Source organism: Manis pentadactyla, chromosome 3, assembly GCF_030020395.1.
Source record: "Manis pentadactyla isolate mManPen7 chromosome 3, mManPen7.hap1, whole genome shotgun sequence".
Lineage (NCBI taxonomy): Eukaryota > Metazoa > Chordata > Mammalia > Pholidota > Manidae > Manis > Manis pentadactyla.
In genome coordinates, this window is record NC_080021.1 from 198,225,323 (window position 1) to 198,239,243 (window position 13,921).

At 41.5% G+C, this 13,921-nt stretch overlaps 1 protein-coding gene across 3 annotated transcripts in view; it reads right to left on the reverse strand.

Annotated features, from left to right (window-relative positions):
* ELP1 (elongator acetyltransferase complex subunit 1) overlaps positions 1 to 13,921 on the reverse strand; it is a 51,470-nt gene that overhangs the window by 2,757 nt on the left and 34,792 nt on the right. For all 3 annotated transcript variants that reach the window (XM_057498910.1, XM_057498909.1, XM_036903314.2), the window contains exons 27-36: positions 13,481 to 13,578; positions 11,859 to 12,060; positions 9,703 to 9,764; positions 7,210 to 7,272; positions 6,765 to 6,825; positions 5,289 to 5,402; positions 4,690 to 4,801; positions 3,438 to 3,565; positions 2,828 to 2,982; positions 714 to 789 (exon numbers count right to left, since the gene is read on the reverse strand). In XM_057498910.1, coding sequence (XP_057354893.1) covers positions 714 to 789; positions 2,828 to 2,982; positions 3,438 to 3,565; positions 4,690 to 4,801; positions 5,289 to 5,402; positions 6,765 to 6,825; positions 7,210 to 7,272; positions 9,703 to 9,764; positions 11,859 to 12,060; positions 13,481 to 13,578 — 1,071 coding nt within the window. The remainder of the gene's footprint in view (positions 1 to 713; positions 790 to 2,827; positions 2,983 to 3,437; positions 3,566 to 4,689; positions 4,802 to 5,288; positions 5,403 to 6,764; positions 6,826 to 7,209; positions 7,273 to 9,702; positions 9,765 to 11,858; positions 12,061 to 13,480; positions 13,579 to 13,921) is intronic.

Here is a 13,921-nt window from a genome sequence, read left to right on the forward strand (position 1 = left end):
AAACTGCTGATTATTTTAGAACATACCACTAACTTTTCTAAGTAAAAGAGGTTGGTATGCTTGATTGATCTACGTAAAGGGCACCAAACTGATCTACCATGTTTCTAGCCAACTCTGAAAAAGAAAAGCTGTTCTGGCTTTTAACTTTGAGGGATATGTAATCCAATTGAGAATTATATCCCCCAACAAACAAACAAACAAAATATTCTAGATATAATTAAATAGGAATGCAGATAAAATGCTAACAGTCTTTGGATTTGCTTTCAAGTTTTATTATTAATCCTAAAGATAATAAAAAAGCTTCAGCTCTTAAGCAAGGATTATAAAAATGTCTCCCAAATGCAATGCTTAACAGCCAATAGCCAAAAATGATGACTCAGAAGGATCTTGAAAATGTATATGTAAATTAACCTGCTGAGACTCAAACTTGTGATGTGCCTGTCTGGATGAGTGTGCGCCTTTGTACTGACAAGTCTACGTCAGGACAGTTCTTTAAAACATCAGATGTTTCATGTCACGCTGGATTTCCTGCCCTCCAGGTTCCCAACACTAGAAGCATTAAACTGATGTCACTAAACACGTAGTCTGAGAATTGAGGGAAAATTGTAGTCAACACCCAATCTCTGCTTAAACTGCTGACCTTCTCAACACTTATTGAAAGCCAGTCTTTCTGCTTAGTACTGTAATAACATGGAGGGGAAAAAAATACTAACCAAGAACAGGAATGGAAGTCTTCTGTTGTTGATAAGAGGCCATGATACTATTTGCAGTAGAATGGGGCCCCAGAACCTAAGTAGAAAGTAGACTGTTATCAGCAAAGATTATTTTATACTTCTGATGACTGCAAATAAGGAAATTTCTACCAGCAGTAAATAGCTATCACTTCTAATTACAGTATCACAGTAATTCTCTATTCCTATGTGATTTTAATTTGCCAGTTTCTCTGTTCTCAACTCAGACCTCTAAGTCTTCTCTCCACCAGCACAGAGTAATGATGGAGGGGTGGGGAGAGAAAATCTCGGTGATACATGCCTGGTCCTTTCTAACTGAGCAAGCCCTGAGGGGAGGGGATATAATACAACAGGCTATAGAATATACAGAACATCAAACTGTGCTCAAAGATTTATGGGAATTTCTCTATTAAAACAAGTATGTGCATATCATGGAATAAGATGCAAAGTCTGCACACATGTACAAGGCAGAACAAAGCCTTCCTGGCAGGTCCCGCCCTGCACAAGCCTCGGCAGGCGCACACCAGGCCCTCTGCTTGCCCTCGCTCGGCTCTGCACACACCCTCTTGGTGGCACACTCTCAGCAGCAATGACACACGCTCAAAGCACCGCCCCACGCCTCACAGGATCCTGCACCCATGCCATTGCCAATTCAGTATTTTACCAACCAAAGCAAAAACACAATCTTCCTGGTCATTTTCCCAAGAAGACTCAAAAAGTTGGTGTCTTAGAAGTTAATATGATGTGAACAGAAGAAGGTAGGGGAGGGCATAGTAAATCCAAGTATTTGTGAGGTACTGATTCTTAATGTCTCTTATTTTTTGGTGTAAAATGCTTTTAAATCTATCCTCTTATCTAACCTTCAAAACATTCTAGTCAAGTATACAGGGAAGTGTCATCCCCATTCACAACTGAGGAAGTGAGGCCCAGTAAGCTTATGTGCTTCTGACCAGTGAGCTGCATGAATCCCAACCTCTCTCTCCGCTCCAAGCCCGCCCTTCCATACACTGCTTGTGGTGCTGGGTCTGGAACCAGACAAACCCACCCTCCTTGGCCCACTGGCTCCCTTACGCTCTGCTGGCAGCAGACACCAGGGGATGCTGCAAGGCTGGAGGACGAAGGAATAGGCTCCTTCGCTTGCTGTCACTCACCAGTGGCTCTCTACCCCAGCAGCGGCTGTTGATTCCAGTTTCTGTTCATTTCTATACACTTGGCACTGGCCTCTTCACGCCCACTCCAAAATACCGGCACCAGCTGGCTGGTGCCCCCTTCTCAAAGGGTCAAGAACCAGCTCAGCAGGGCTCCACCCTCAGGCTTCTAAATTCTGATAATCCCAAACTCTCCCTTTGTCCCCTCAGCCTAGGGGTACACGCTACTTCTCAGAGTTCCTTCTCGGTATTCCCCTTTTGCCTTTTCAGTCCTCTAATGCTTGTTTAACCAGTCACATACATAAATTTCTCTCTGAGAAAATAATAGCTGTGGTTTATCTTTTCCTTAATGGGCCCTGCCTGATATACCAGCCTTTCTGAATCAAAATCAAAACTCTTAACAACAGACCTGAGGTGTGACAGATTGAGCAGAGGTATATACAATAGATGGCAAACAGAATTCTTCATGGGACACAGCCTTAAACATAATTAGCAAAGCTCGTCATAACAACATAGTAGAAGTGACAAACCATATTTTCTATAAAACAAAAGGAAAAGTAATTGTCTAGGTTACTTTAAAAGAACTCTGATCCCATTCATAAGGCTGAAGAGGCAGGTGAGAGGCCAGTTCTGGTCCTGGCTACGCCCTCCCCACCCCAACTTCACTGAAGGCTGTGGGCAACCATCTGACTTTCCCATCTTCTCCAGCTGTTTCATGTGTGAAGGAGAAATAAAAGCAAACCACTTAGGCCAAGGTGCACTAGTCGCTGCACAAATAGAAGATCCTCTTCCTGACAGCCTAAAAGTGAGCCTAAGATCACTGAACTATAGTATATTATGTTTTAAGGAGAAGAAAATCTTTTGCTTTGACTTTAAAGAGACTGGGTGAATGAAACAACCTGTGAAAACGATGAAAACCTGCATATTCTGTCTTTGAGGAAAACTTACAGGTATAGATGGATTCTGCTGGTGGGTGAGAGGCCAGATTTCTGGAATTGACCTTTCCATTAGCTGCAGCGTATCTTCAAAGGCCTTCTGTAATGCCCTTCCATGCTCATCAAACTCAAAGAGAAAGAGAACCTTTAAAATATGGTATATTTCATCTAGAGAGAAGAAATTTGGGAAGGTGGTAAGTTGTGTCCCCAGCTCCATTTCTAGAATCATAACACAGCTTCTTTCCCAAGCAAAAAATAATACCATACTACAGTTGCCATCTCCCACACTCTTCTTTCTTCCCAAATTCTAGAATAACTCAAAATATCTACTACAAAAAGAGAAACCAGCAGAGCGGGGCCCACGCAGAACGGAGTGTCTCCACAATCCTTTATCCGGGTTTCAGTGCTATTCTCTCTGCCCAAGTAGATGGATGCCACAGAGCAAAGCTTCCAGGTCACTGGCTGAGAAGTGCTGCTTCAGGAATGTGCCCTGAGATGCAGCTTCCTGCTGAAAGTTTTCATCTAAGCTCAAGTTGGGAAAATGGTATCTAATTACCTACTAAACTCTGTCGCTGTCCATTTACTACTTTGGAGGCAAGAATCATCAGGATTGATTCACATACCTTTCAGGTTTTCCGTGCCCTGTACTGCTTCACTTAGTGCTTCCAAAAGGGCCTGACTCTCCAGCGGACTCCCTTCTTTGAGGCTGTGCCTCTTCCGCTCTGCTTTGCGGCGATTCTTCGAAGACCGCCTGTTAGCAGTTATGAAGATGTTGTCAGAGGGGCTCTCTGTGCTGGACACATTACAATGAATGTACCTGATGACCACCAACTTTCTGGGAAAATAGAGTCTACACATGGTTTTCGTATATGGGGGAAAACGGTGACAAGGTATTAAAGTGATACACTAAACACAATTAGGGGGGGCGAGTCTTACAGGTAGGCAGTTGTAAGGAAAACCCTAAAAAGTGATGCTTGGCCTTAAAGTTTTCATTAAAATACAGAGTAAAGTGAGGTCACATCTGTTAAGAGCTAGAACAATGATGAGCAGAACCACCAACTTGAATTTTGTAATAAAAAGCTAATTTAAAAGCAACAAGATAAAATTTAAAGGAGACAGACACAGCAGATTAGAATTTGAATATAGTAAAGTACACATGCATCCCACATTCTTTCCTCAGAGGCTTTACACCACTTGTTTTATCTGGGACTCTCTAACCCCAGCTCTTAAAAACCCATTTCAAATTATCTTTCTTGCAGTTTCTCATCTCCCCACATAATCTCAGAGTTCTCTGAACTCCTAAAGCACAATTCAGTCTAAATACACAATCTTGCATGTTTTCTCTTTCTCTAGGATGACTATAAGCCCTTATAACTCCTATTTCCTTGAAAGGTTTGGTAACATCCACTACAGTGAACATGTGGGTGGTTCAGTAAATACTTCTGACCAATCGCTACACTGGGTAAAAGCATGATGACTTATTTTATATTTACAACCTCTTTCAACCCTGATTTTTAACTGAAGAAGCTAAAAATCTTTTTTCTGTATAACCTTTTAATTTTTTTGGTACCTACACATTATAATAAGTTATTATTGGTTAAATGAATACAATCAGATGTCATAAAAATTGAGAACCCAGGGTAAGGGCCTTGTGGGCAAAGCACAAACGCACAGGCCACAAAGCTGCAGAAAAAAACATTTCAATACCAAGTCTAGCCTCTTAGATATGTTGGGAAAGTCCCTGCACAACCTCCACATAACCTTGAGGAATGTCCTCCCCACTGCACTGCCTTGGTGAAAACCCGACCTATGGTCCTTGTACTTTCTCCGTATACCCAGGGCATGACCAATGTGCTGAATAAACAAGATACATACGCTGATATCCTGGAGTTACTATGGGAGTATTTGCCACTCATGTCACTGCTACTCATCACACTGCTAGTTTCAGAGAAGAGGTCTGACTCTTGACCCTGGGGTACCTCATCATCTAGAAAAGAAGGACCAGATGCAGAATGAAAACTTGCTAATGTGGGCTTCCCTTCAGTGGGGTAAGTGGACTACAGTTAACCAAGGCACATCAGAGGGTGCATGGAAATTATTATAAAGTTGATCCAAAATGAAACAAAGTAACATTAAGTAGGTCTTATTACTGTACACTAGCAGCATATTTCTTTCTTCTTTCTTTTTTTTCTAAAGCAAAGAAACCTTTGGAAACCAGGAGGCTGGTTTTGTAAAACATGTTACTCAGCTGCACTGTTTGGTGGTGGTGGAGGGAATGTTTGGCAGAGCTCTTCCCGTTTCTACTTGGTCCTGCCCCCAGCCTCCAAACACACACAATTACAGACACCCACAGCCTTGAGGGGGTTCAGAGGCCTCAGACCCATCCCTGGCACTGTAATCACTTGGCAGGAGGCACAGTAAGCAGCTCACCCCCCAACCACACCAGGCACCCGTGTCTTCATGCAGACACTCACCAAGATTCCTCTGCTGGGCTTGTTCCTTCAGCTCCCGAACCACTAATAAACGATTTTTATGGCGACTGAATGTGGCTGTCTGAGAGTCCAGAAATGCCATATAATTTTTCTGGGCTGGGGGTACAGATGGGAAGTAATTTGAGCATGTTTAAGCAAAGGGAAAAAAACTAGTGGGGGGCTAGTGAGGGAGTTGGAATTTAATGAGACAGGTTACTAGGTTTTCCAAGCAAGATTTTTTCCTTAATGAGAATTAACCTGCATTGTTTCAGGAGAATGAACTAGAGATAGAGATTTCCAATCTTAGAATTCATGTAACATCCTCTAGAATACCTTCCCACTAAGCTGACAATCATCTGAACAAGGTCTTGGTATCTAACCTAAGAGAGGACTGGCAAATAAAAGGAATGCACAGGGAGCTGTTAACAAAAAAGGAGGAAAGTCAATGCAATGCTTCCTGAACACCGGTGTTAGACTTCAGCAGATGAACTGCCAGCATTTTTCAACAGTGGAGAAAATTCATGTAAAAGCTGGCTAGATGGATTGCTGTTGGGCCAGGAAGCTTGCTTTCAGTATCCAGAAAGGGGTACCTAAAGTGAAAGATACAAAAAGAACCCTCCAACAGTTTTATTTAGGATAAGGAGGAGGGAGAAGACAGGGTAAAAATGTGAATACAAGTTTATGTCAGAAAGGCCAGGTATGATTTACAGGGTAGACTGTGTTTAAAAAGGTGGGGTTTAAAATCATCCCACAATCCCAAAGATTCCTACAAGTCAAACTGATGTCCTTTTTTTTCCACTTTGTTTTTAAGGTATCACAGCGACTGCCAAAGTATTCTAGAACTGGTAACACATCTTTTTCTGACAACTACCAACTTCACTTGCAAAGGTTCTTTTTATTTTTCATGTTTTTATTTTGAAAAAATGTCAAGCCTACATGAAAGTTGCAATAGCTCAATGTATACACACATACCCTTTACCTAGATTTATCAATTATTAACATTTTGCTATATTTTTGGCTTCCTCTGTTTCTCTCCACTTATACACCCAACTACTATTTTTGTGGAACCTTTTAAGAGCAAGTTGCAGGTATGATCCTTCCTTCTTAGATATGTCAGCATCTCATGCTCAAAAATAAGGATATTATCTTATATAACCACAACACAATTACTAAGTGTAGGAAACTGACCATTGACAAAATACTATTGCCTAATACGTAGTTTATATTCAAGTTTATCAACTATTCTGAAAAACAAAAGATTCTTAATTATATCGTATCATGTTTCTAACATTCAAATATTTGATGTGCTACCATTTAACAATTTAGTGTACTTAAAAATCCTGGTCAGAATTAAATATTACACCCAGTGGTGAATTCCGATCACCTTCACATGACTCATGAAGTAAAGGGCCTATTCTCTAATCTCTCTTCCTCGACTCTGTACTTCCAGATGAAATCTATCTCAAGTGCAACCCTCACCTTCTAAAACGGAAGGCTTTATGTTGCTTTCTATGATATCCAGTCTGTTATATTTGTGTACCTAAAAGGAAAAACACAGTAATTTTAGGCGGGAAAATTTCAAGTCACTGGAGAGTTAAGATACTTGGAAAGAAATGGGTCACTTTCAGAGGCGACCAGGATATTTTTCCAGGGGAGCAGGCCTCCTACAAGGCAGCCAATGAAAATTCAATTCACTTTAGTAAAAGACAGTAATATTTAATATATACAGGACTCATTTCAAACATCAAGAATACATTTTTAAAACAGTTTTATAAAAACTGCATATCGTTTGACTGGGAATCTGAACTGTTTCTACCTCATCTCACTAGACTCAGAAGACAAAGGACTCCAGCTGACCCTGCCTCCCCTGCACTCTCGCTCTGCTTAGGCCCTAACACAGGTGGGGCCTCTAGCGTTCTCCTACCAGTCTCAGAGCTTCTTCCCAGGCAGCTCCTTCTAACAGCAAGAGCACAGCTTCTTCATAATCCTGACAAGGAAACATTATGGAATTAAACAGGTTAGTGGAGCAAGCGTGCCAGACACCACAACAAACTGCAAAACTGCCTACAGAGCAGCCTCTTCCCGCCTTTCCAGCCTATCCCTTACAGTCCCAGCTCTTAGCATCCTGTCTGGCTGGAGTACATGCTCAATAAATACAAATGCAGAAGACAATGGAGATGTGTAGATTCTGGAAATAATCACAAAGCACATGGTACATCCTTGAGCAGCAAAACCATCACAGAGGTCCATTAGAAATGCCCACTGCCCCAGCTGCACTACCAAGTTTGATTCATCAAGTTTAGGTGGGCTCCAGAATTAACAAGGGCACACTGTGAATAATGGTAGACTAAAATAGTAATCTTTAAACTTCTTTTTCTCTTCCAATGTTTTTTTCCTCTTTTTATATTGAAAACTTCAAACCTACAAGAAACTGAAAAATAAGTGAAAGAAGCCAGACAGAAAAAGACTCACACCAGATGGTTTTCATTTATATGCAATTCTAGAAAAGCAAAGCCATCATGACAGAAAGCAGATCAGTGACTGACAGAGGCTGGGAGTAGAGGGAGAAAAATTAATCGCAAAATGGGAAGCAGAGAACTCTTTGGGCGTTAAAAAGTTCTGTTATGATTGTAGTGGTGGCTACACAATGTAAACATTTGTCAAAACTCATCCAACTGTTAAAATTGGTAAAGGTAATTATATATAAAGTATACAAAAATATATGAGTTATTCTTCATTTATAAAGAAAAAAGATGGTGTAATGTTATCCATTTAATTAAGCATCTTAGGTGGTATAAATTTCTACTCTAGCCTCTTTATTATGTACATTTTATTCATTGATGTTTTCAACTCAGTCATTCAACTTCTTTTTTTTTATTAAGGTATCACTGATTTACACTCCTATGAAGGTTTCACACGAAAAACACTGTTCTCACTTTGGCAAGTTAATATAAAAAGTACAACTACCTTGAACTTTAATTTAGGACTTTATTCCAAGGTCAAACCGCTGTGGTTATTACATTCACCCTTATTATCGAGTCCCCCCCCCCCATATTCCATTGCAGTCACTGTCCATCAGTGTAGTAAGATGCCAGAGTTCCTATGTCTTCTCTGAGCTACACTGTCTTCCCGTGACACCACACACACCATGTGCACCAATCACAATACCCCACGATCCCCATCTCCTTCCCTCCCTCCCCGCCCACCCTCCTCCACCCCTCCCTCTTGATAACCACTAGTCTCTTCTTTGAGTCTGTGAGTCTGCTGCTATTTTGTTCCTTCAGTTTTGTTTCACTGTTATACTTCACCAATGAGGGAAATCATTTAGTATTTGTCTTTCTCTGCCTGACTTATTTCACTGAGCATAATACCCTCTAGCTCCATCCATGTTGTTGAAAATAGGATTTGTTTCTTTCTTATGGCTGAATAGTATTCCATTGTGTATATGTACCACATCTTAATCCATTCACCAACTGACGGACACTTAGGCCCATATCTTGGCTACTGTAAATAGTGCTGCAATAAACATAGGGGTGCATCTGTCTTTTTGAATCTGAGAAGTTGTTTTCTTTGGGTAAATTCCTAGGAAGTGGAATTCCTGGGTCAAATGGTATTTCTATTTTTAGTTTTTTAAGGAACCTCCATATTGCTTTCCACAATGGTTGAACTAGTTTACATTTTCATCCAACCTCTTTTTTTGCCAGGATCTAATGATATCAAATTTTAGTGACTGTCTTTCACTCACCCTTACCACATGAAAGATGGTAAGATGTATTTTAAAAGCGCAGCTATATTATGCAAATGTGCCCACTAGTAACAACTGTAAAAACACTCCTTCATCTGAGGCCAAACCTCTAGAGGGCAGTACTCCCTAGCGTCAACTGAACACCTGTGTCTTGTTAGTCTGTGACCAGTGTCACTGCCATTTATCACAATAAATTATATAATTCCATAAAAACTGATAAACTTATTTATAATCTGCTGGAAAACTTAAACTCATCAAACTGCCTGAGGTAAAGGGTCATCTCCAACAGAGAGAATAGGAGTAAAAGCCAAAGAAGTGTCTGAAGTCCAGTCACTTTGTGTTAGAAGAGTCCTTTCTCACTGTTCCCACTTTGGCAAGTTAATATAAAAAGTACAACTACCTTGAAATTTAATTTAGTACTTTCTTCCAAGGTCAAACAGCTAGTGCCTATTATAGTAGAGTTCTTTGGTATTCTAACTCACAGAACTTGAAATTCTTTAGAGGTATACTGAACTCAGATTTCCATGTCAGCAAGATGGAAGACCTGTATGGCAAATAGTATCTCTGGACTTCCTAATTGCCCACAGTGCCTTTAACTTTCATGATCAGTAAGGTACAACCGAGAAGTTCTGGCTTGTCTGGGGGGTTTAAGAAGGAAGGAACTGAGTTTACCTGGGCATACTGTTCCAAAACAGTGGCTGCGTCAACGTGCTTCCTCTGCTCAAGTAGCTTTCCTGCAAAGATAACAAGGTAACAATAAGCATTTGACCACAGCTGGCTTGCAAAGAACAGTATTACCAAAACTCAAGTTGAAATGGATTTTGGTTTTTGGTGGTACTATTTAAATCAAAATGGTCTCCTACAAGTTATAGAGATTGAGCTCTACAAAGCATACGTTCTAATTGAACTAGTTTAAAACAGCATTTTCAAAAGTGTTCCCTAAGACGGGTCCCTGGAATAATAAAAGGCAGTACCAAAAAACCATTCTTGGGTCAAGTAAGTCTGTGAAGCATTGGGTAAAACAAAGTTAAATAGATTCGTCTGCAGAAATGCTTCATTAATCTGTCTTTATTATGTATCAAACTATATACTTTGTGAACTTCTATGAGGGAAATAGGAATACCACGGAGTCCTATGTTAAATGGCAGTTACAATCTAAATTAGCATAGGATGTGAAAATCATGTACAGTCAAAACTAGCCATGAAATATGCTTACAAAGCCCCCATGTGAAACTGACGTAGCAGCTCTCACTAATCCATGTTTCCCTCCACCAGGAAGAGATTGTGGATTCCCTGGCTGAGCACTAAGATGGAGGCAGTTGGCTTACGCCTGGGGTCATGCAGCGTCGTCAGATCCTGGAATCACTCTCAGGACAGTTGAGATAGTCATACCATGAGAGGCACAAAGAACCTGAAGTCAACTGAGGGACTGGCAGATTCATGTCTCTCCTCTCATGCTAACTCCAGGGCATTTTATCACTGACAAATTCAGGCAGAGCATCTCTGTTTTATAACTTTCTTTCTTTCTTTTGCTGGCGTGTTAAGTTGCCTCAGTTAAATGTGCACATGAGTGATTCCCCTTACAGTATTTTTCAAAATTCTTTTACCACTGCCTTCATTACCTTATTTTACTAAACATCTGAGAGAACTAGGGATACTCCACCATAAGCCATGACAAATAGCAAGATTAGGGTTATAAAGAACATAAGAGAAGATAACAGATCTTAAGAACAGAGCTAGAAGGTATAAACTACCAATTAACATAAATTTCTAAAGCAGAAGTAACAATGGAGCCAGAATGAACTCTCTAAAAGGAATTCTCAGCACCTGTAAGGAGAGTTCACTCAGATAGTGAGGTTTGTTAAAGAACCTACACATCTACTAACCAGAAAATGTCAGAGAAAGAAAAGTGATAATCTTACATTTTTATAATCCCAAGGGAAAAAAAAGTAATGCAACTAACACAGATATGAGCAGTCATTTAACAGGATATAATCTAGAATTTTTTCAGGACTGCATTTCTGTTTTTGAGACCTTAACAATATTTTCAATTTGGCCCTTTTCTTAAAAGGGCAAGGGGAAAAGACATCATTCAACCACTTCAAGCACAGTTGAGAGGGTCAGACACCCTATTCACCTCCTCCTCCAGGCAGTCCTCGACCTTTCCTCTCCTCTGAGAAGTCAGCAGAGCCCCCGCTCTGGTTCAGGCGGCCCCCAGACTCTGTAGCCGATAGTCGCCCTTGCTTTCAGAATGCTCATGCTTTGACTTTTTGTTTCACCTCATTTCTGAAAATTGCTATTATGGTTCCTAATGACCTAATGTCTGTAGCTGAATGGTCCCCCCACTAAAATTCATATTTACCTTTTTGTAGGGCACATGGCTACCCAGGTACACTGTACTAGGTGTGGCCATACAATGCATGTTTCAATGAATGAGATGGAGTAGAAGTGACAATGTAACTTCTAGGTCGTTTCCAACTGAAAGGTAAGTGACTATCACTTTTCCCCTTCCCAAGGCCTGGAATTCAGATACAGTGAAAATCGGGCTACAGCCATCTATCAGCCAGAGAGATGCAAAGCCATGCAGTGGAGGGACTTCTCAGACTTTACATGAGAGAGAAATGACCTGCTGTCGTTATTATGCATTTTGGGACTCTTGTTACAGTAGTTTAACCTTTACTTGACAAACCACTCCAAGTTAATTTTTATCAGTGAACATGAGATTGTCTCAAGATATGCTGCCCTAAATTACTTCGCAAAATTGTCAAAGAAACAAACAAAAACCTTTAGAAGTTCTCTTTTGGAGAATCCCAAATGACTGTGTTTACCTGCCAGAGTTCTGCCAAGGCCTGCCAGCTGGTCTTCGGTCAGGCTAAGCTGGGCGGCCATGCAGAGAGCTTGCTGCCAGCTGCCACAAGCCAGAAAGGCATTGAGAGCGTTTTCATGGGCGCCACAGCGGGCAAACACAAGCCCCCCTAGCTCATAGAGGTGCTCCTGCATCAGGTGCTCCCCATAGGCAATGCTGATATCCTGTGACAACAGAAGGTGTTGGGTCAGTCAGGAAAAGTCACAGTCATACTTTAAATCTCTAAGATAGGCTGCCTCAGTCACTACTCTTGACACTCTTTGATTACTTAGGAAAATCCTGTGGTTCTTCAGTGAATTCAACCAATCTTCCACTCAAAATCTTACTGACGATGTGCCATGTATTCACTCACATAATCCCTGAGTACTATTTAGAGCAGTATATATTGTATATATACAATAATATAGTAATGTAAAAAAAAGCAAAAAAAACAAACATGAAGAATCACCATCAAGTTCCTGGTGCTCTTGTGGTGAGAGAGAATGTACTTATAATAAACATAATATGGTCTATGCCATACCGGCAGATAGTGATACAAGGACAGATAGCAATGGGAATGCTACTTCCGAGGGCTGGGAGGAGAATAAGCCATGTGAAGGAGAAAGCATGGAAGGCGCTATGGCCATCTGGAGGGAATGTGCATGGAAGACAGGCAGAAATAACAAGAAGGCTTGTGACTAGAGTACAGAGAGCACAGCAAAGACATGAGAGCAAAGAGGCAGCCACTGGCTACATTCTCTGTTTGTCAGGCTCAGTGTTAGGCAGGGACACAGACAGAACATAACATAGAGTCCCTGCCCTTAAGGAACCCACAGCCTGGCAGGAGATAAAGCAGTTCAGTAAGCGCCACAACCAGGTGCTCTGGGAGCTCGGCGTTTGGTGCCTCATCCAGGAACGGCTTCTGGCAGAGGAACCCTGGCAGTTTTGAAGGACAGGTGGGGCTAAAGAACAGGAAAGGCAGAGGGCTGGCAGAGGAAGCAGATGCTAAAGAATCAGGCAGGGGCCAGATCATAGGAGGACAGGCAATTTGCAGCTGAACTGAAAATGATGGTGACGACGGCATGAGTTAAGTGGTGGCGAATCTTCACGATCAGACAGCCTGGGCTCCGCATCCCAGGGCGGCTGCTTCAGACTCCAGCCCCTTGGGAGAGTTGTTTCCTCATTTGTTTATCCCATCAGGTTGTTACAAGAAGCATATACATTTAGCAAAGGTATCTGGCATGTAAGAAAAGCCAAAAAGATGTTTAAACCAACCAAACTATCCACTTGTCTTGAAATCTATGGGAAAGGTCTGCACTCATCAGGGTGGTCCATCAGGCAGCAGAGAGCCTGGGCTGGAAGCAGGCAACCCCCTGTGGGAGCTGCTGTGGTATGTCCCTGAGGAATCAGGGGCAACTCCTAGGTTTCTGGCCTGAGCAATTTCCTCAGAGGGCCATTCTCCCAGGTAAGAAATTCAGGATGGGTCTAATCCATTTGATGATGAACCTTGAAATCAAGAATGGAGTTAAGGACTCAGGAACCTCATCCCTTTCCAACTAACATGCAAAGCAAAGTCAGGAGAGCCTCCTTTCCCCCAGCACCCACCTTATACTGCTGTGAGTCTCGTGGATACAACTTCAGAGCTTCGTTATACAAGTTTTTATCTTTTATTAAGTTTAAGCATTCTGGGAAATACTCGGGCCCTGCAGGCATAAGAATCATATACCACCAGATTAAATTAAGACTTTGGAAGCATAATAGGTTTCATTTATGCCAGTGGTCCCGAAATGCAATCAGTAGGGGACCTTCCTAGAACCTGCATCATCGGAGTGTCTAGAGAATAGAATGCAGGAATTTTAATTTTAATGAGCACCACTGCAAATGTGAGGTACTTAAGAACCACTAACTGCGATCAGAGTCCTATCTAAAATTCTTTTCACATTACCCCTGATACATGACCAGCCAACCCAGTGTTTTCACAACCTCCTTAATAAGAATCCCCGGGAGAGCTTATTAAGCACACAGAAGCCCGAGTCCTATCTGAGC